This window comes from Raphanus sativus, chromosome 3 (genome assembly GCF_000801105.2).
Source record: "Raphanus sativus cultivar WK10039 chromosome 3, ASM80110v3, whole genome shotgun sequence".
Lineage (NCBI taxonomy): Eukaryota > Viridiplantae > Streptophyta > Magnoliopsida > Brassicales > Brassicaceae > Raphanus > Raphanus sativus.
In genome coordinates this window covers 19114713-19134372 of record NC_079513.1, presented here as the reverse complement: position 1 = coordinate 19134372, position 19660 = coordinate 19114713, and the positions used below count along the sequence as shown (strand labels likewise).

At 36.9% G+C, this 19660-nt stretch overlaps 2 protein-coding genes and 2 pseudogenes across 2 annotated transcripts; 2 read left to right on the top strand and 2 right to left on the bottom strand.

Annotated features, from left to right (window-relative positions):
- Nucleotides 1–4199: 4199 nt before the first annotated feature.
- LOC108847165 (pentatricopeptide repeat-containing protein At2g32630-like) lies at nucleotides 4200–6261 on the top strand. The gene has a single exon (XM_018620351.2). It carries the CDS (start codon nucleotides 4247–4249, stop codon nucleotides 6098–6100), a length of 1854 nt encoding a protein of 617 aa, XP_018475853.1. The 5' UTR covers nucleotides 4200–4246; the 3' UTR covers nucleotides 6101–6261.
- Nucleotides 6262–6412: 151 nt separating this feature from the next.
- On the bottom strand, nucleotides 6413–9928 carry LOC108847166 (uncharacterized). The gene is made up of 17 exons (XM_018620352.2): nucleotides 9703–9928; nucleotides 9366–9483; nucleotides 9098–9285; nucleotides 8919–9026; nucleotides 8774–8838; nucleotides 8566–8671; nucleotides 8402–8485; nucleotides 8151–8297; nucleotides 7937–8065; nucleotides 7798–7865; nucleotides 7665–7698; nucleotides 7492–7576; nucleotides 7320–7387; nucleotides 7125–7238; nucleotides 6933–7055; nucleotides 6719–6810; nucleotides 6413–6624 (listed from the first exon to the last, which is right to left on the bottom strand). Exons 1-17 carry the CDS (start codon nucleotides 9832–9834, stop codon nucleotides 6528–6530), a joined length of 1758 nt encoding a protein of 585 aa, XP_018475854.1. The 5' UTR covers nucleotides 9835–9928; the 3' UTR covers nucleotides 6413–6527.
- Nucleotides 9929–10798: 870 nt separating this feature from the next.
- Nucleotides 10799–12643, top strand: LOC130510069 (putative vesicle-associated membrane protein 726; annotated as a pseudogene).
- A 288-nt stretch (nucleotides 12644–12931) lies between these two features.
- LOC108847164 (receptor like protein 24-like) lies at nucleotides 12932–15564 on the bottom strand (annotated as a pseudogene).
- Between the last annotated feature and the right edge of the window lie 4096 nt (nucleotides 15565–19660).

Sequence of the window (19660 nt, the reverse complement as noted above, 5' to 3'; positions counted from 1 at the left end):
TGATTAAAAGTATCATATAAGTAAAATTTACTAAAATAATATGATATACTACTATGTATAAAATTTACTAAATAATAGGGGCAATATTATTTAAACAAAACATTTTTTACTTCTAAATCCCCGTAAAATACTAAAATAATATATGTTAATGTATATTTTAAAACACAACATATAAATATAATCATCTTAAACATAATTATTTTTGATAATATAAATATATAAATTTTTAAAGTGTATTATAGCAAAATATATAAATTAAATAAAAATATATTTTGAAGAAGGTTATCTATTTGATTATTTCATATTGTTATTTTATTATAGCTAATTCGAAACTATATTAGTAAACAATAAATATTAATAACAAAATAAGTATTAAACAAATCACTATATATTAATAATATCGATAAAATATAAACAATAATATTATATTTACACATATATAATATTTAAATGGAAATTATGTATTTAAAATATTTTTAATAATATGAAATACATTTATAAAATTAAAAGATATCTGCACGGACATGGGGTTTAAAATCTGTTATCAGTAAATTAGTGTTAGTACAATGTTGAGATCAGGAATACTATTATTATTATTTTTAAAAATTAAAAATGCAACAAGGTATGGAGGAGATTTATGAAGTGGACCATCCATGTCCGCACATGAGAATAAATAATGCAACAGATACAACACCGTATGGAAGCTTGCGCATCAATTATATTATCGAAGTCGTCGCAATCATATCTCTTCAAATAGGTTTCTTTTCTTGACTTACTTATTTGTTTGGTGTTGTTCTAACCTTCTCTATCAGAAAACAAGACAAAAACAAGCTATTACAAACAGAAAAAATGAATCGAATTCGACTTGTTTGCCTCATTGTTCTTCTCTTCACCCTCGTTTTTGTTTTCTCTAAAGCCCCAAGAATCCGTGCTGCTGGAAGGCAAAGCTTTTTCTCCGGACCTTCTAGAGGAGACAAGGAGCTTCTCCACTCTTATGCCACAGGTGTAATGAGCTCCGAAGAATTCATGCCGGAGAAGAGAAAGATTCCGACGGGGTCAAACCATTTACATAACAAGCGTTGAGGAAGGGTTTATACCATTTATAAAGTTTCATTTGGATCTTTGTTCTGCTCCTTTCCCTTGTCTTGTTTTCAAACGGGAAAAATATATGTAATACCTATATACACACTAATATGATGCATAAATACTCCCATATAACATGGTGTATGAGTTTTTGAGATATATAATTAAGTTTAGGGTATGCAAACTTTGATCGATTGCAACTGATCAATATGATGTTTTATTTATGTAGTTATAAGTATAGCTTTTGTGTAATCGTATTCTCTTAGAAGTATGATTCTCCATATGGCTAATACAATATATAACATGTTTGTTTTGTTTTATCGTACCATTTTATCCTTTAATATCAAGCGCAGCAATATTATGTTTGGGAATACGAAATTTTTTCGCTTTTTTTTTGTTGGCGGAGAGATGATTTCACTACCTTATATTTTACGGTTTAAAGACTCACAATTATCTGATCAAAAAAAAAAAACTCTCACAATTATTTTGAGAATAGCTTCAATGGCTGTAAGAGGCCTGGTATAGTATAATTGGATCCAAAGGCATTGCCCTAGCAAGTTAGGTATTAAACTGTCTTCTTCACGTCCGTAGAAATAAATTATCAATAATTAGCCGATCATTAGTACATTAACATATAGAGGGCCGGTCAAACGTAGTATTTGGTGAATGGTCGATGCTTAATTATTAATGAAACAAAGAAAAAATGATAATGATTATATCGGTTGTGTTAATTAAAAATCATGGTTTAACGTATTGGTTTTTGGTTGATGCTGAAAATAATTATGCAAGATTGATTACTCCAATCATCTTGCTGAAATTCGAGCCTTGTCTAAGAAAATGTGACTATATTTTTCTAATTCCCATTTATTTCCCAGCACTTTTTAATTTTTTGTATTTCTCGCATGCGCATTTGTTTATTGTGCAATAAGAAAAATCAACTTTAATCAACCAAATTATTATGCAGTTGAAAAATGTAAAAAGGGTATAGTTCTTTCTTGATATCAATTATAGCACAAGACAAACTAATCCCAAAAAGGGTAACTGAAAAGTCGTATACGTATCGATGTACGAATATTACAAACAAAAAATATACTGTTACTTTCATCGCTTCATGTAAGTGATGACACTTCAAGAGTTCAAGAATCAATCATGTCTGAAAGAGAGGTGTGCTGTTATAAATAAAACCACTAAATTGACCAAATTACAAAGTTGTCAACAAGTTAAATTAAAAAAAATAGAACACAATATAGGATTCTTTAAAATATTTATAAAAAGTAGCACAATATATATTTTAAATTTTAATGAATTGGTTTTGCTGAAAAAATAATCCTATTAGATTAATCCAGAGTATTGTACAAAAACTTCTTCAGTCAACTTGCTGAAATTTGAGGTTGGTCTACAAAATTTGGCTATAGATCTGAATGGAAACAACTCTAATAGTAATAAAAACAAATAAATACATAAGTATAAGTATATATTTTTACTATTAGCTGCGGTGAGATGTAGTGAAGTGTGGTTGTAAATATTCAGATCCTATATACATTTAGTTTAACTTGTGTTTTAAAATTTAAAATTTAACTCTTTGTTATAAATAAAGATTTGGATATTCATATTTAGAAAAAAACAGATGAAATTATCAGATCATTTATTGTTTTATTTATTTTAATCAGTTATTTATTTACATAAAAGACTATTATATTATTCCAGTTTGAAAAGTGACAGAAACTACACTAACACAAATTAATAATCTATATTAATAAATTTCTATGACGAGATCTAGCAGTTTTAGACCTTTTGGCAAAGGTCTCAATCTATGAGATGCATCCTAAAGAATGTAAGAGATAGAAAAAGATGAGATAACTTTTTTAGGCCTTTTGGCGGAGATCTCAATCTGTTGACCAAAAAAAAAAAGGCAGATGTCTCAATCTATGAGATGCATCCTAAAGAATGTAAGAGATAGAAAGAGATGAGATAACTTTTTTAATTGCGCCAAATCTTTGAATTCCGTTAAAAATGATGTCATTCTTCTTGATGGTATATCATCGTGATCATATCTTGGTAATCCATTCTAAAACTTGAAAGGTGGAATGTTGGAGCATACAATGTGCTGCCTAAAAAATGCTTTAAATTCTACTTGTAGAAGAGACAACAACCATCAATGCTGATTAGAGATACCTAACAAACAGTGCGAGCCATCCGCGCCCATCCGAGGCCACTGAAAGAGGCGTCTTAATGCCAAGAACCATATATGGTTTGAGGATGGGGAGAGGTTTGAAGTGAAATCAAGTTTTCAATATTTAGGTTTGCCAAAAGCCCTTTTTCAAAAAAAAAAAATCAAGTTTACCTCATGCTACACCCAACATTCATTTTCAGAATGCAGAACGATGCTATTGATTCGCGGTTAATTACTTGAAAAAAAATGTTTCTAGCTTTTCAAATAAATCAAATAACCCATGGATAGTTTTGTGTTGTCGTTTAAAACCTCAATTTCTGAATTCCCCTAGAATATGTAAGTACTTGGGTGAAGGAGTGGAAGTGCCAATACATATTTGTAATGCAAGAGAAATTTTAATATGATATGGTCAGTGCCGTGCGAAGGTTTGTGAAGACATAAGGCAAGTTTATAAATTGGGGGCCTTTACATGTAAGTTAGTATATAAAAACCGATAACTTTATACTATTTCCTTATTTATAAAAGCTACCTATTATTAGAGGAAACAAAATTAATAAAGAAAGCACACTAAAACAGAGAATCGAACCCAAGTTAAATCTTTAGAAAACACATAAAACCACTATGGCATAGTTCATTCTATTAATTATGGGGCCCTTAAATTGTATTTAAATTTGGAGGCATGAGGCAAATGCCTTTTAATTTACTCATTGTGCACGGCTCTGGATATGGTTTATAAATTCGTCATGTGCTCCACATAAGCAGTGATTTATCATATCTCACTTTTTTTTTAATCAAACATACCTCAGACTTTTATATAATCATGCCATGCCACATAATGTGACGGGTTTTGGGCCTGTCAAGTAGTTAGCCCACTTGTTCTCTGGGTCCATGCACCATTAATAAATATCCGAAGATTACAGAAGTAACGACAGAACTTGAGTAGAGTTTGAATCTTCAGTAGTGAAGCGAGTCTCCTCCGTAGACACAACCATGAACAAACAAATCAAACCCATGTCTTCCGCCAAACTCTCACGACTCTTCAACATCACAACACACAACCAAACACCTTCCCCGCTCCCAATCTCAGACAAACAAACCGCCACAAAAATCACAACCCACCTTCAAAAATCCACCGCCGGAAAACTCCAATCAAACCCATCACTCCTCTTCAACCTAAACCCAAACGTAACACGCCTCGTCCTCTCCTCGCCCACTCTCCCCACCCAATCCTGCATCGACTTCTTCAAGCACCTCACCACATTCGAATCCCGCCTCAAACCCGACCTCTCCGCCGCGATAACCCTCTCTCGCCGCCTCTACACCGACCGGAGATTCGGCGAGATGAAGTCTCTCCTGAACTCAATCACCGATAGGGTTGAGATAATCATACGAAACGTTTACGAAGAAGAAGGAAAGGTCGAGTTTTTGGAGACGTTTCTGGATTTGATGATTAGGGTTTACGTGGACAAGGGGATGTTCCAAGAGGGTCTGAAGGTTTTCGATTACATGGTGGAGAAGGGGTTAAAAATAGATGAACGATCTTGCATTGTGTTTCTTGTAGCGGCCAAGAAACGGTTAGAGGTTGATCTCTGTTTGGAGGTTTTCAAGAGGATGGTTGATTGTGGAGTGAGGATAAGTGTTTACTCGTTGACGATCGTTGTCGAGGGTTTGTGTAGGAGAGGTGAAGTTGAGAAGAGTAGGAGGATGGTGAGGGAGTTTTGTCGGAAAGGAACCAAGCCTGAGGCCTACACTTACAACACTATCATCAATGCTTATGTTAAAGGTGGAGACTTTATTGGTGTGGAGGAGGTTTTGAAGGAGATGAGGAAAGGTGGTGTTGGGTATAACAAGGTTACGTACACGCTTTTGATGGAGCTGAGTGTGAAGAATGGGAGGGTGGGTGATGCGGAGAAGCTGTTCGATGAAATGCGTGAGAGAGGGGTTGAGTTGGATGTTTATTTGTATACTTCTATGATAAGTTTGTGTTGTAGAAAAGGGAATGTGAAGAGGGGGGTTTTGTTGTTTGATGAGTTGGTGGAGAAGGGTTTATCGCCGAGTAGTCATACTTACGGGGCGCTTATTGATGGAGTGTGTAGAGTAGGGGAGATGGGTGCGGCTGAGATATTGATGAACGAGATGCAAAGCAGAGGAGTTGATATCAGTAAAGTTGTGTTCAATACGTTGATTAATGGGTATTGTAGGAAAAGGATGATTGATGAAGCGTTGGCGATTTATGACGTGATGGAGAAGAAAGGGTTTGAAGCTGATGGTTTCACTTTTAATAGTATTGCTAGCTGTTTGAATAGATTGAAACGGTACGATGAGGCAAAGCAGTGGATTTTCAGGATGATGGAAGGTGGTGTGAGGCTTAACACTGTTAGTTATACTAATCTGATCGATGTTTACTGCAAAGAAGGGAACGTTGAGGAGGCAAAGAGGCTGTTTGTGGAGATGAGTAGCAAGGGAGCACAACCTAACGCTATCACGTATAATGTGATGATTGATGCGTACTGCAAGCAAGGGAAAGTAAAGGAAGCACGTAAACTAAGGGCCAACATGGAAGCAAAAGGGATGGATCCGGATTCGTATACCTACACGTCGCTCATACATGGGGAATGTATTGCTGATAACGTGGACGAAGCGATGAGGCTTTTTAGTGAGATGGGGTCTAAGGGTTTGGACCAGAGTTCTGTGACATACACGGTGATAATCTCGGGTTTGTCAAAAGCTGGAAAATCAGACCAAGCCTTTGGGTTTTATGATGAGATGAAAAGGAAAGGGTATACAATAGATAATAAGGTTTATACTGCACTCGTTGGAAGTTTGCATTCACCTGAGACTTAGAACATGATCGTCAAGCTAGGATCTGTTTGAAGATGTAACCTTGAGATCTACTGCCTGTTGATTGTTGAAACAGTTATTTTATCAGAACCTTTTTTTCTGAGAGATTCTTTGAATGAGTTGCAGTGAAGTATAGATCCTGATTTGGAGTGTCTACGCTGTAAAGAAAACAAAGCTCAACTTTTTTGGTGTGTTATGTTATTATACATTTTCTGTTCAGAGAAAAAGCCTTTGGGGAGTTGGTATCAAAAGGAGTTTCTAGGACCCTGTAAACCAAATCTAAGGACTGAGATACTGATTCTGTATACATATGCATGAAAGCTTGTGAAGATATGTACTATGGAAGATAATGTTTGGATATGGAAGATATGATGAATATTAAAATCTGAGATGGCACCAAAAGAGATCTGGGTATCACTCTTGGACAGAATCACAACTCGTAATCTAGGCCAGCTCCATATTTCCAGGCCTCAAGACGTCTCTTCCATTGGAACTTGGTTTTCAATGGAAGTTCTTCCATAGATAGCCTGACATATACAAAACATATCAAGAAAGTTCAGTAACCACAACATCGATAAATGCAGCAGAAGCAACAGTTAAGGAGATTCAGAGACATTTCACCTAATTACTGGATCAACGTATGCAGAGAGGAACGTATACAAGCCCAGCATGAAAAAATGAACTGACCAGTCGAGCAACACAGGTATCCCGACCTGAGGAGATCACCGAACAAACCAGATTTCATGAACAAGTGGGAGCATTTTCAAATCTTATGTTGGCGTTTCTAGGATTCTGGCTCAAGGAGGCAGCAATGGTTTTGGATAAAAGATATTACCTGTTTGAATATGGATGGAATTATCTGAGGTTTGGTCAGCATGACAAGGCCTAGTGTCTTTGCTAGAGGACCAAACTGTATTACATCCTGAAGAAATGGTCTGAGAACCGGATCGCCCAATCTCTACAAAAGAACCAACGCTTAGAACCTCTCATCTCCTACTCTCCACATAAAGAGTTAAAGCGTACATACCTGCATGCAACTAAAATTTACATGGAGAAGCTCGTTGGTGAAGCTAGGGGAAACATCAAGTTTTTGCTTCGCAGACATTGCTCTTTGAAACAGCCATGACGAGCTCAAGTTAGGCTGTTGTTCAAAAGACAAACGGTGGCTTCAATGAAGTTAATGAACAGGGAAGAAAGAATTAGATATTGTTTAACGCTTTACCATGTAAGGATTTAGCTTTGATAAGCTGTCTGAGTCCAGTAAATCTCCATCCATTGCCTCATAGATTCCTTTGTATTTAATAATTGGAGGATAAGAGTTTAGTAAATGTAATCTTAAACTTGTCATGATTGAAGTTATCTAATGCTGTCAGAGAGTGAATGCATATATATACCATTGGACAATCTTCCAAGATGTCTGGTCAAACTTCCAAAACCACCAAATGAAACAGGTGACTGTATTCCGCTAGCATCGCCAAACTGCACTGAGACTAAGTCTGTAAGAAACTTCTATCATTTAGTTTATTGATACTACTAGCATATGTACAAGTGAACAAGCAAAACCCACCTGTAGAACACGATCAAATGCGGCTTGTAAAGGACTGGTGATAAGTCCAATCCAAACAGGGTTAAACATGTCAGAATGCAGCAGTATTATTGTGTTAACAGAATTATAAAGAGTTACAACTTCCAGGTACTACCTGTTTTTGTATGTAGGAAAGATTCCATATACAACTCTCAGTATTTCCAGTTCATCAAGAGAGACTCCCTGCACCAAAAAGACATCAGGAAAAGAAAGAAACATTCTCAGAAAGATGTGACATAAGTGGGGAAACTCACTTGGTATTTTGGCATCAGTTTCCAGTATTCTTCAAGTAAATCCTCTAAACTCGGAGATGTTGATTGCGGTTCAGTGTAAGTGAACATGTAAGTAGTCCGGTCCAATGGACCAGAACCAGCCGGGAAGGCCTTCAAGCAAACAACAAGCAGACTCAGATTCTTGGTCGCTATGTGAATCCTGTAGGATGGGGGAGTAAAACACAAGATTGTTTACCTCCCAAAAGAGCTGAACATTGCCATCTGCGACTTTGGTCACTGATGAACTACTATAAATAACATCGCTTGATGAGTTCTCCTTAAACCCATTAGCACAAGATCCAACAACAAGGCACATTCCATCTGGCTTTCTACCACCTTTAATCTTTTGTAGCAAAACAGATAACAAGAACAGTAAATCTCATCAATGGTTTTCAAAACTGCAATTACTAAGCTAGAGTTTAACTCATTTAAAAAGTAAGAAAATACCTGCTTCAGGATAGGAGAAAAGTTTCCCATTGCATCAATGACCAGACGAGAAGATAATATCTCACCTTTAGAAAGTTGCATAACCTATCAATCAAAAATGTTCAAACATTTCAGATCCATACATCTACCATTCTCTTCTTGGAGAAAAGCAACAGATAACTCACAGCTAGATCATCGTAGATGGTGATACTCGAGAGGCTGCAGTCTTCTAAAATGACTCCACCAAGAGAGATGAAACGTTGTTTCACAGTCTCCACAAGTTTAGCTGGACTGATACAAGATGGAAAGATCCAAACCATAACTTTCAAAACTACACAAAGGGGAGTTTTCTTTTTCCTTTGTGTCAGAGAAATAGAGAAGAACATGACTCACGAGACGCCGAGGTTAAGAATATCTTCAACCCATATATCACCAAGACTCTCAAATCCACATCTGTTCTGCATTAGTTCAGAACTAACCTTAAGGCATCATGGATTTAAAGCATCAATACACTTACTTGCTGAAACAGAAGCTTTACCGGATTGAACTTCGCAGCAATTACTTCTTCAATCTCCTCTTCTGTTAAAACTCCAACTTCTATCAGCTCCTTCATCTCTTTTCTTGAGATATTCCATTCTTGATCCCTCTAAACCAATACAAAAAAGCATTAGCAATATCTCCTTCAACCACAACATAAGTTAGAAAGATTTTACTTACCCCTTTGATTGCATTTCTCTCCACCACAGCAACCCTCAAACCCTTTGCACATAAAGCCATGGCGAGGAAGATCCCCAAAGTACCCCCACAAACAGCTATGTCAAAGGTTCCAACGAGGTTATTCCCCATAGCATAGTCTTGAGAGAGGCCAGAGACCCTTGAAACTATTTGCTGTGTTTCTTGTGGTCCTGCAACATGTTTTGACAAAGACTCACATTTCATCATCTTCTTGATTTATAAAAATGGTAGCAAAATCGTTTGTTAATACCTATTGGTTGAGTACATATGTTGGACCAAATATTGTCAAGTTTCTTCAAGGCATTGTAAGAGTAAACACCACCAGCACCTCCTGCTTCTCCACCAACTGCAATCTTTTCCATTATTCTCTGCATTTCCAAAATGGTTGAACTCACACTCAGCTAAAGGAGCACACTTTTCATCACAATGCAGACAGCAAAAATCATCTCTGTTTATGATAAAGTTCGAAACTTTATGTTTCGTATGAAGCAGAACTTACGCAAGCTAAGTTCTTTTTAGCAGTTACAGAACATTTTCGAGCTGTTTCGATAGATAACAAATTTGAAGTCCAAAGAGAAAGACTTGACCTGTGTTCTAGAGGGAGCCACTTGTGTTTGAACGCACACTGTCGTCGAAGCTCTTCCTCTTCCTCGGCTTGTGCGATACCTTGAAGCGTAACTAGCGAACCCATTGAGCTGCTGAATCTGTAAAACCACCATGAGCTCCACAGAATCAGGAGATGGTGGTATCAACCCAAGACGGGAATTTTTGAAATCCAAGAGATAAAAACTTGTGATAACACTGGGAAACTACGCGCTGTGTCGGAGAATGTGACACGTTATTACAGGGCCAAATTTTGATAAATGAAAATATTTGGGTCCAAATTAAAGTACATCGAAAGACAAGGGACGCTAATGTTCTTCTTACAGATCAAAATCAAAATCGATAATAAAACTACCTCAGCCCAATTTCCTTTTGTTACCACTTCTGGAATTTTAGGAGTTGTGTATTTTAATAATTTAGAGATCTATATATATTAACTCTTAGAAATTTGGAGATCAATGAACCGATAATTTTTAATAATCAGTTTATTAATTAACCTAATGAACTGATAATTTTGAAATAAAATTTTAATCATTTCAATGTCAATAAATTGTTCATTTGATTTGTATTACTTAAGTATGATATATAAGTATATATATATATATATATATATATTGATGAAGAAATTTTTATATTGTAATTATATGTAGTTTAATTTATTATTATTGTGATATACTAATTTATTTTAACGGTTATATCTAAACTATTAATATTATCATATTTCAAAAAATTTGTAAAAAAATATGAATATTATTAAAAAAAACTATTCATGTCATAATTAATTGATGTCATGTCATTATTTTCAAAACTATTGTTATTTTTTGTTAATAACAGATATATTCACAAATAAACTCTCAAATAATGTTCATGGGTCACTTTAGTCTTTTGAGATTCTTTGATTCACTTATGATTTGCACTATGATCTACATAATCCATTGGTTTGGCTCATCATCCTTGACAACTCTTCAATCGTCTACCCTTTTTGTCCTTGCTAGTCTCATGTCGAAAATAAAAAAGGATTAGTTAAAGAGATAATTAAATAAATATACTGTATGAAATTAAATTATGAAACTGATACTAATGAATCATCAGTACGAGACCTTGATAAAAGATCCAGCGCGTTTTCAACTTTCTTGTTTGTTTGTTTGTTTGTTTTCTCTTCAAAAAAAAGTTTCAAAATATTGCAGCGTAGTCCCCATCTCTCTCTCTCCCTTTCATTCTCCCTTCTATTGTGGATCTTTCTTACTCACGTGAGCATCAAGCAAACAAAAAAAAACTGTTCTTCTCTTTCACCTAACTCAAAAAACAGATTTGTGGTGCGTTAGGTTTGCTTTTCTTCTTACTCTTCGGGACAAAGAGAACAATGGGGCAACAGAATTTGATCTACAGCTTCGTCGCTCGTGGCACGGTGATTCTCGCCGAGTACACTGAGTTTAAGGGTAACTTTACTTCCGTCGCTGCACAGTGCCTCCAGAAGCTTCCTTCTTCGAACAACAAGTTTACCTACAACTGCGACGGTCACACCTTCAATTACCTCGTCGTAAATGGCTTCAGTGAGTCTCTCTATCAACCCGAACAAAGCGTTTTTGGATATGATTCTCCTTATTGGTTTGTATGTTACGGTTTATTGCATATGTATGTCTGAAGTTTGTTTTCTTTTGTATTAATATATGTATGTCGAATCAGATTATATGTTTTTCCTTTTTCACTTACTGCTACATCTCTTGGTTCGGATATCTCTTGATCTCTGTCTTATTGGTGATCTGAATTCGGTTTATCTTTTCATGTATGGCTTATCTTTTACAAGGCTTCGTTGTTTGCTTCATGTTTGATGAACTGGTTCTTGATCAGTTGGCGTTTAAGTACTTAGTTCTTACTCTGACTAGTGTACAACAGAATAGGATTTATCTTTTGGACCTAACAAAAGAATGTTTGTATGTGTTGTGGTTGTGTAGCGTATTGTGTTGTTGCTGTTGAATCTGTTGGGAGGCAGATTCCAATGGCTTTCTTGGAGCGTGTTAAAGAAGATTTCAACAAGAGATATGGTGGTGGAAAGGCTACCACTGCTAAGCCCAATAGCTTGAACAAAGAGTTTGGGTACTTTATAACTCTACCATAAGAATGTCTTTTTTTTTTGACAACCTACCATAAGAATGTCAAACACACAAACTTCCTCTTTAATTAGTCTCTGTGGATGTTGTCAAAAACAAAAAAGTCTCTGTGGATATCATTTTATAAAACTTTTTTGGCTGTAAAGGTCAAAACTGAAGGAGCATATGCAGTACTGTGTGGATCATCCTGAGGAGATTAGCAAACTTGCCAAGGTTAAGGCTCAGGTGACTGAGGTGAAAGGTGTTATGATGGAGAACATTGAGAAGGTTAGAATTCTGTTTTTTTTCTTCTAATAGTTAGGAGGTTCTGAGCAATTAACAACTTATGCAAAACTGTCTGAGCTTTGTGTAATTCGTGTAATCACAGGTCCTTGACCGTGGTGAGAAAATTGAGCTTCTAGTGGACAAAACTGAAGACCTTCGTTCACAGGTTAGTACTTTTTACCTTTTCACTCATGTGTATTTGTGTGTGAGCTTTTTAGATAAATTTATTTTTCAGCAATTTAATTAATTGAATAAAGAAAAAACATGTGTACTGCATATAAAACATGTGTAATGGATAAACTCTTATATTTCAAAACTCGAATATCTACAGGCACAAGATTTCAGAACGCAAGGAACAAAGATAAGAAGAAAGATGTGGTGGGAGAACATGAAGATTAAGCTCATAGTCGCTGGTATCATCATTGCTTTGATTCTCATCATCATCCTCTCGGTTTGTCATGGCTTCAAATGTACTTAAAACTTGAAAAGAATAATTAGAGGAACACACTGAGAGATTACCAGCCCCATATTGTCTCTTTTTGTAACTTTGTTAGGGGAAAGGAATATGATGATACTTTAGGGTATGAATGTTATGAAAGAGAAGTGAACTGTTGGAGTTTGCTTATATATAGATTAGGTACTTGTGCTCATGGTGAGGCATGTTTTTTTTCTTTTTTGTAATCTAAATGTTTAATTTTGGGTCTCTGATGTTTCCTTCAATCTCCTACGTTTTCTCATTAGGAAAAGAAACATTAGATTAGTTCTTTGTGCTTATGGGGGTGGTCCTTGCTTCTACCATTTTCCTCATTAGAAAATGAAAAACAGAGATGCATATGAATATGACTACAGAGAACACACCATTCTTATTTGATAGAAGAAGAAATCAAACAAAGTATCATACAAACATACATAAAACATAAGGAAATGCTTCAATACAAGACCACAACTACTTGATGAAAACAAGGAAAGATAAAACTCAAACTGAAACAATGCTTAGTGGCTTATGCGCTTGTACAGACCAATTATCTTGGTGAGCCACTCCGGCTTGAATGAAGCAATGACTTGTGCTATTGTCAATCCAAACAACACTCCAGCTCCATACCCAATTGCAACTGCTTTCCAGCTCAACACTTGTCCTTCTTCTTCGTCGTCTTCGCCCTTAGGTTGTTGTGTTGGTGGCGCATCAGGCCCAAAGCAACTTTGTTTGAGAGGAAAACCACAAAGTCCTGCATTTCCTTCAAAGGAGGATACAGGTTGCCCCGTAATCTGTGTTCCTTGTGGTATTTCACCCTTGAGCTGGTTGTGAGACACATTTATGTACGCCAAAAAGGAGAGGCTCCCAAGTCCATTAGGAATAGTCCCTGAGAGGTGGTTGTTTGATAGGTCTAGTGACTCGAGCTCCGTGAGGTTGGCCAAAGACAGAGGAATACGGCCTGTGAAGGCGTTGTTAGATAAGTTGAGTGCAATCAATGCCTTCAAGTGGCCCATGGATTCAGGAATCTGTCCTTCAAGTTTGTTTCCAGAAAAATCAATGGCCGCGTAGAAAGTAAGGATCCTCTCCTGCTCCATTGATATACCTTTGTACTGCAGATCTATTTTATCAGTATACGTATAGTATATCGGAGCATAAGCAGTCTTATTGTAGTCCATATATAAACCCCCATCTTCATTTGTCGTGGGCGATGATGCTTTCCAGTTCAAGAAATAATTTGTTGGCAAGCTTCCAGTGAAATTATTATCAGATATTTCAAGTATCCGCAGCTCAGAAAACCCCAGAGGACCTTGATCAGGAGGAGAAATAGAGCCATAGAATTCGTTGGAACGGAGGATAAAGACTTGCAAAGTCGGTAAAGCCTTGAGCTAGAAAGGAAAGGTGTCTTTGATACTATTGTGGTCAACAACTAGCACCTTTAAAGAGGAGCAATTTAGTAGAGACCTTGGAAGCTTCCCAACTAATTTATTGCGTCCAACGTCAAGTGTCTGCACAGAAGCATTGACGTAAAAGTTGTCTGGAAGTGAACCTTCCAAGTTGTTCTCTCGAAGATTTACAAAGGGAATGTTGCTAAGACAAGGAGGAATCTGACCGGTGAAATTGTTGTAGCTTAGAACAAGACCAAAAAGAGAGCTTATGTTGCATATTGAAAGCGGTATTTCCCCTGTGAAGCTATTAGAAGGAAGAGACAAGACCTCTAAAACGTTGAGATTTCCAAACTCTGAAGGGAGTTCTGAACTGAACTTGTTGTAACCTAGGTTAAGGTAACGTAGGTCGTGCAGCTCGAAGAGGCCACTGTTGGGGTTCAGAGTTCCAGAGAAGTGATTCTCTGAAAGGTCTAGCAAGGAGAGTTTGCTTAGATTCCACACAAGTGGGAAACTACCAGTGAGCTGGTTTTCGTCAAGGAACAATTCAACTAAAGATGTTAAGTTACTAACTGTGGGAGGAATCTGACCTGAGAAGTGATTAGAGGTAAGATACAAAAACTCTAATTTTTTTAGGTTTCCAAACTCAGAGGGGAGTGAGGAATTGAAGTTGTTGTAAGAGAGAAAAAGAGAATTGAGCTGGTGCAACTCAAAGAGGCCACTGTTAGGAGTAAGTGTCCCAGAGAAGTGATTATGGGAAAGGTCTAGCACAGAGAGTTTGCTTAGATTCCGCACAAGTGGGAAACTACCACTGAGCTTATTTTTGTCAAGAGACAGATCGGTTAACAAGGTAAGATTGCTAAATGTGGGAGGAACTTGACCAAAAAAGCCATTAGATGAAAGATACAATATCTCTAAATTTTTGAAATTGCCAAATTCTGAAGGGAGTGAAGAACTGAAGTTGTTATTGCTAAGAATAAGGCCACGGAGCTGTTGCAACTCAAAGAGTGTACTCTTTGAATTCAAAGTTCCAGAGAAATGATTATTAGAAAGGTCTAAGAGTACAAGCTTGGTTAGATTTCGCATAAGTGGGAAACTTCCAGTGAGGTCGTTATTGGAAAGGCTTAAAATGGAAAGCAAGTTTAGGTTACTAAATGAGGAAGGAACTTGACCGACAAAACCATTTGAAGAAAGCAACAAGACCTCTAATTTGTTGAGATTGCTAAATTCAGAAGGAAGTAAAGAGGACCTGAAGTTGTTTCCGGACAGACTAAGGTAACGAAGATGATGCAAATTGAAGAGGCTACTGTTGGGTTTCAAGGTTCCACTGAGGCAATCACTGAGTTGTAACTTCGTGATCGCACCCGTCGAGTTATCGCACCAGACTCCATTAGAGTAGTCACTATGGTTGCAACCACGAGTATCAAACTCGTTCTTGAACTGCGTCAGAGCTTGAATCTGACGGGGACTACAAGCAACAAGACCAACAACAGGACTTTTTAACATGAGGAGGAGACTTGAAGGGGAGACACAACAGAGTAAGAGTACTAAGAGAAAATGCAAATGCAGAAGCGATTCTGACATGGTCGACATTAATCCTTTTGAAGAAGAATGTTTTTGTGTAAGCAAAGAGACAAAAAATATCAGTATAAATAAGGATATGTAGTTATGCCTTACCCAAGGGCCAAGGACACTTGATTTAGAAAAAGTTAAGTTGACTGAAGTCTTTGCCAAGTTGATATCTAATCATGAATTGAATTAATGGCACGTTAGTTAATTTTCCTAACGTATAACTTGGGTTGGAATATAATCACATCAGTTTGAATTTTCTCGCATATATCTATCTATATTATTAAAATAGAAATACAAATAAAAAATCACCATAAAACTTACTATTTATTTACAATGAAATGCCACTAAATTATTTAATAGACCATATAATAAAAAAATTCTATTTTATAAATGTGTTTTTCTAAATATATTTTGTAACTCAAAACAAGGCAACAAAATATAAGAAAATCTATATCGAATGTTTTAAATTAAGGTTCAAAATATTTCCTAAAATTTTGATGATTTATTTAATGCAATTTTTAAATTGAAATACCACAAATTATACAAGATTTATTTAATAAATATTTCTTATAATATAGCTAAACAATAAATTATACTTAATCAATGCCAAAATGTAACAAAAAATCCATTATCACGGGCTGGTTTTTGGTATATTAACTATACCTAAAAAAAACACAATAAAATATTATAAAACATAAATTTGTAGATAACATTTAGAATTACTTAGTCGTATAAATCAAATATAACCATAAATAACAATTTTATTCATATTAAAATTTTGATCCATAAAAAATAAGTTTGTGCGAAATACACAGTCATATTTTAAAAAGTGGATGACACAATTGACGAATCAAGAGATAAAATAAAAGTATTGTTATAAAGTATGAAATTATTGTGTTCGAAAATATATTAAACAAGTATTTAATACAGATAAAATTTTAAAATATATATTACTATTTATATAAGATAAATATAAATTTTAAGCAAAAATAAACATCTGCACGGATGCACAGATCAAATTTTGTCTGATTGTATAATAACGATCATAATACTTATGATAATACTCTGCCAAACAAATTTTTATTTTGTAATCCTACTCGCGAATGCAAACAGTTTGCTCAGAGATGGGGGATTAACAATATATATGGCGCAAGTAAAAATAAAAGACTAACAAAACAGGAATACAAGTTGTCAAAAAAGAAGAATACACAGAAAATAAATGAGGCATGTATATCTAATAAATATTATAAATGTTACTTTGACATTTTTATATGAATTAAGAAAATTATTGAAATGCATTTAGGTTCTTATTAATTATGCATATTGAACTAATAATATTTGAGATAAATAAAATTATTAATAAAAATTAATGTATTTATAATTAATACTAAACTGAAAATTGTATTTAAATTATAAATTTGATGATTTCTATAACAAGAAAAAAAAATGACACTTAATATTAAATAGAAAAATTGTTAAAACTTTATTCTCTGTGAATTTGCGTCGACCAGTGCATTTAAGTTTGTAGCTTTACAATAAATGACATTAGTTTTGTTTGTGGATTGGAGAAGACTTGATCAAAGTCCATCTCTCTATCCGTTGACGCTGTCTTTTTTTTTTTCTGAAGAAGAAGATTTCGTTGACGCTGCCTTTATTCACCAGTTTCCTCTTCATCAGTCAAGCAAATGGACAGATGACAAAACAAGTAATTTATTCTTGACAGATTTGTGCAGAGATTATCCTAATAACTATTGTAAGTGCAGATAAAACGTTAGTAGTACAGAAATGTAGCCAAAATACCAAGTATTACACACTATAACTATTCCAGAATAGAAACTAAAAGGTTAAATTCAATTAGAGAAATGTCAGGTATAGAGTTTGTAGAACTGAATAATGTATTAGAGAGTAGAAGAAACGTATAAATACAGGATACGACAACTATGTAGGTTATAACTAATTACTAATCTACCTTTTTATACATATATACTCTATACACTCCCTCAAGATGGAGGGAGTGAAACCACTCCAATCTTGTGTATCAGTTCTTGAAAACGAGTCCGAGATAGAGGTTTGGTAAGGGCGTCAGCTAGTTGATCTTTGGTGGAGACATGGGTGACGCGCAGGGCTCCTGATCGGACATTCTCTCGGACGAAATGAAAGTCCAAGGCTAAGTGTTTCATCCGAGAATGGAAGACGGGGTTGGCTGAGAGATATGTGGCTCCAACATTGTCACAGAAGACCACGGGAGGCTGTGTAAGTTTGATGCCAAGCTCGTGTAAAAGTGACCTCACCCACTTCATTTCTGCGGCAGTGTTAGCGACAGCTCGGTATTCAGCTTCTGTAGACGATCGAGCCACGCCCGACTGTTTCTTTGATGACCAGGCTATTGGCGTGGAGCCAATGTAGAGTATGAACGCATTAGTGGAGACGAAGTCATCTGTGTCCCCAGCCCAGTCCGCGTCGGAGAAGGCATGAAGGGATAACGGCGTGTTGCGGCGGAGCATGATGCCATGGGAGAGAGTACCAGCTAGGTATCGTAGTACCCGTTTGGCGGCTTGCCAGTGATCGTCTGTGGGGCAATGCATGAATTGCGAGAGACGATTCACACTATATGCGATGTCGGGTCGTGTGAATGCCAGGTACTGAAGGCTCCCAATAATCGTTCGGTACTCCTTAGGATCAGCAATGGGAGAACCGGAGTGTAAGGTAAGCTTCGGAGACACTGCCATAGGTGTGGTAACCGGTTTCGCGTCCAGCATCTTAGCCTTGGTGAGAAGATCGATGATATATTTCCGCTGCATTAGATGGAGACCAGAGGCTGTGCGTGTAGCTTCGACGCCTAGGAAGTACATGAGATCGGTGGGTTCTTTAAGAGAGAACCTAGTAGCCAGTACATGTATGAACCCGGTCACAAGAGAAGTGCTGCTGCCGGTCACAATGATATCATCGACGTATACGAGAGCGTAGACGATGTGATCACCATTGATGTAAACGAATGCGGAGGTATCTGCCAACGAGTTAGTGCACCCCATGTCAAGTAGGTAGTTGCGAAGTTCCTCATACCAGGCGTGAGGCGCTTGTTTTAACCCATAAAGTGCTTTCCGAAGGCGGCATACGTGATGAGGACGGTCAGGATCCACAAAACCAGGTGGTTGAGATACATAGACTTCGTCGGTGAGAGTGCCCTGGAGAAAAGCGTTGTTGACATCTAATTGTTTGATGATCCAAGCGCGAGTGACTGCAAGCTGAAGAACGAGTCTGATGGTAAGACTTTTGACAACTGGACTGAACGTCTCCGCATAATCAACACCGTATTCTTGATTGTATCCGCGTGCTACCCATCGAGATTTGTACCTACGCAAAACACCATTAGGCAAATATTTGAGAGCATGTATCCACTTGGTGGGGATGACGTGTTAATTCGGCCGCGGGGGGACCAATTCGAACGTATGGTTCTCGATTTGGGCATTGTATTCGTCACCCATCGATTGGCGCCAGTTCGGATCTCGCATGGCCTGGGCAACAGATGTGGGTATGACAGGTTGTGGATCTTTGGTAGCAATAAGGGTAAGCTTTTGGGTTGGTTTGGTGATTTTGTTTTTAGCTCGAGTTTGCATGGGATGGTCATTGGTGATAGGTGGAGGAGAAGAGACTTCGGCTTGGGTTTGGGTAGGAGATGAAGTTTCGGTTTGAGTTTGGGGAGCAGCGGAGGTAGCAGAGGTTTGTAGAGGTAGCGGGGTATCTGTTTGGTCAGGTATGGGTGTGGGCGACACATCATTAGAGCTCCGTTCAGACACCTGTGCAGAACCAATAATATTACTTGTTGAATTATTTCCTGTTTGATCAGCGAGTACCTGAGGTGGTGTCGGAGACACCAGAGGTTGTTGATGGTGAGGATCCAAGCACGGGGATGGAGGCGTAGACAAGCCTTGTTGTACGAGCGGTGGCTGGATCGGGATTTGGGTAGGTGGGGCATATACTGGCGAGTGTGTATCCGAGGGAGGAGTTGTGGGTTGAAGTAGCTTGGTGTAGGGAAACTCTGTCTCGACAAATTGAACATGACGAGATGTGTAAATTCTACCAGTGAGAACATGAAGGCAGAGATAAGCACTCTGAGTGAGTGAGTAGCCGAGGAAAA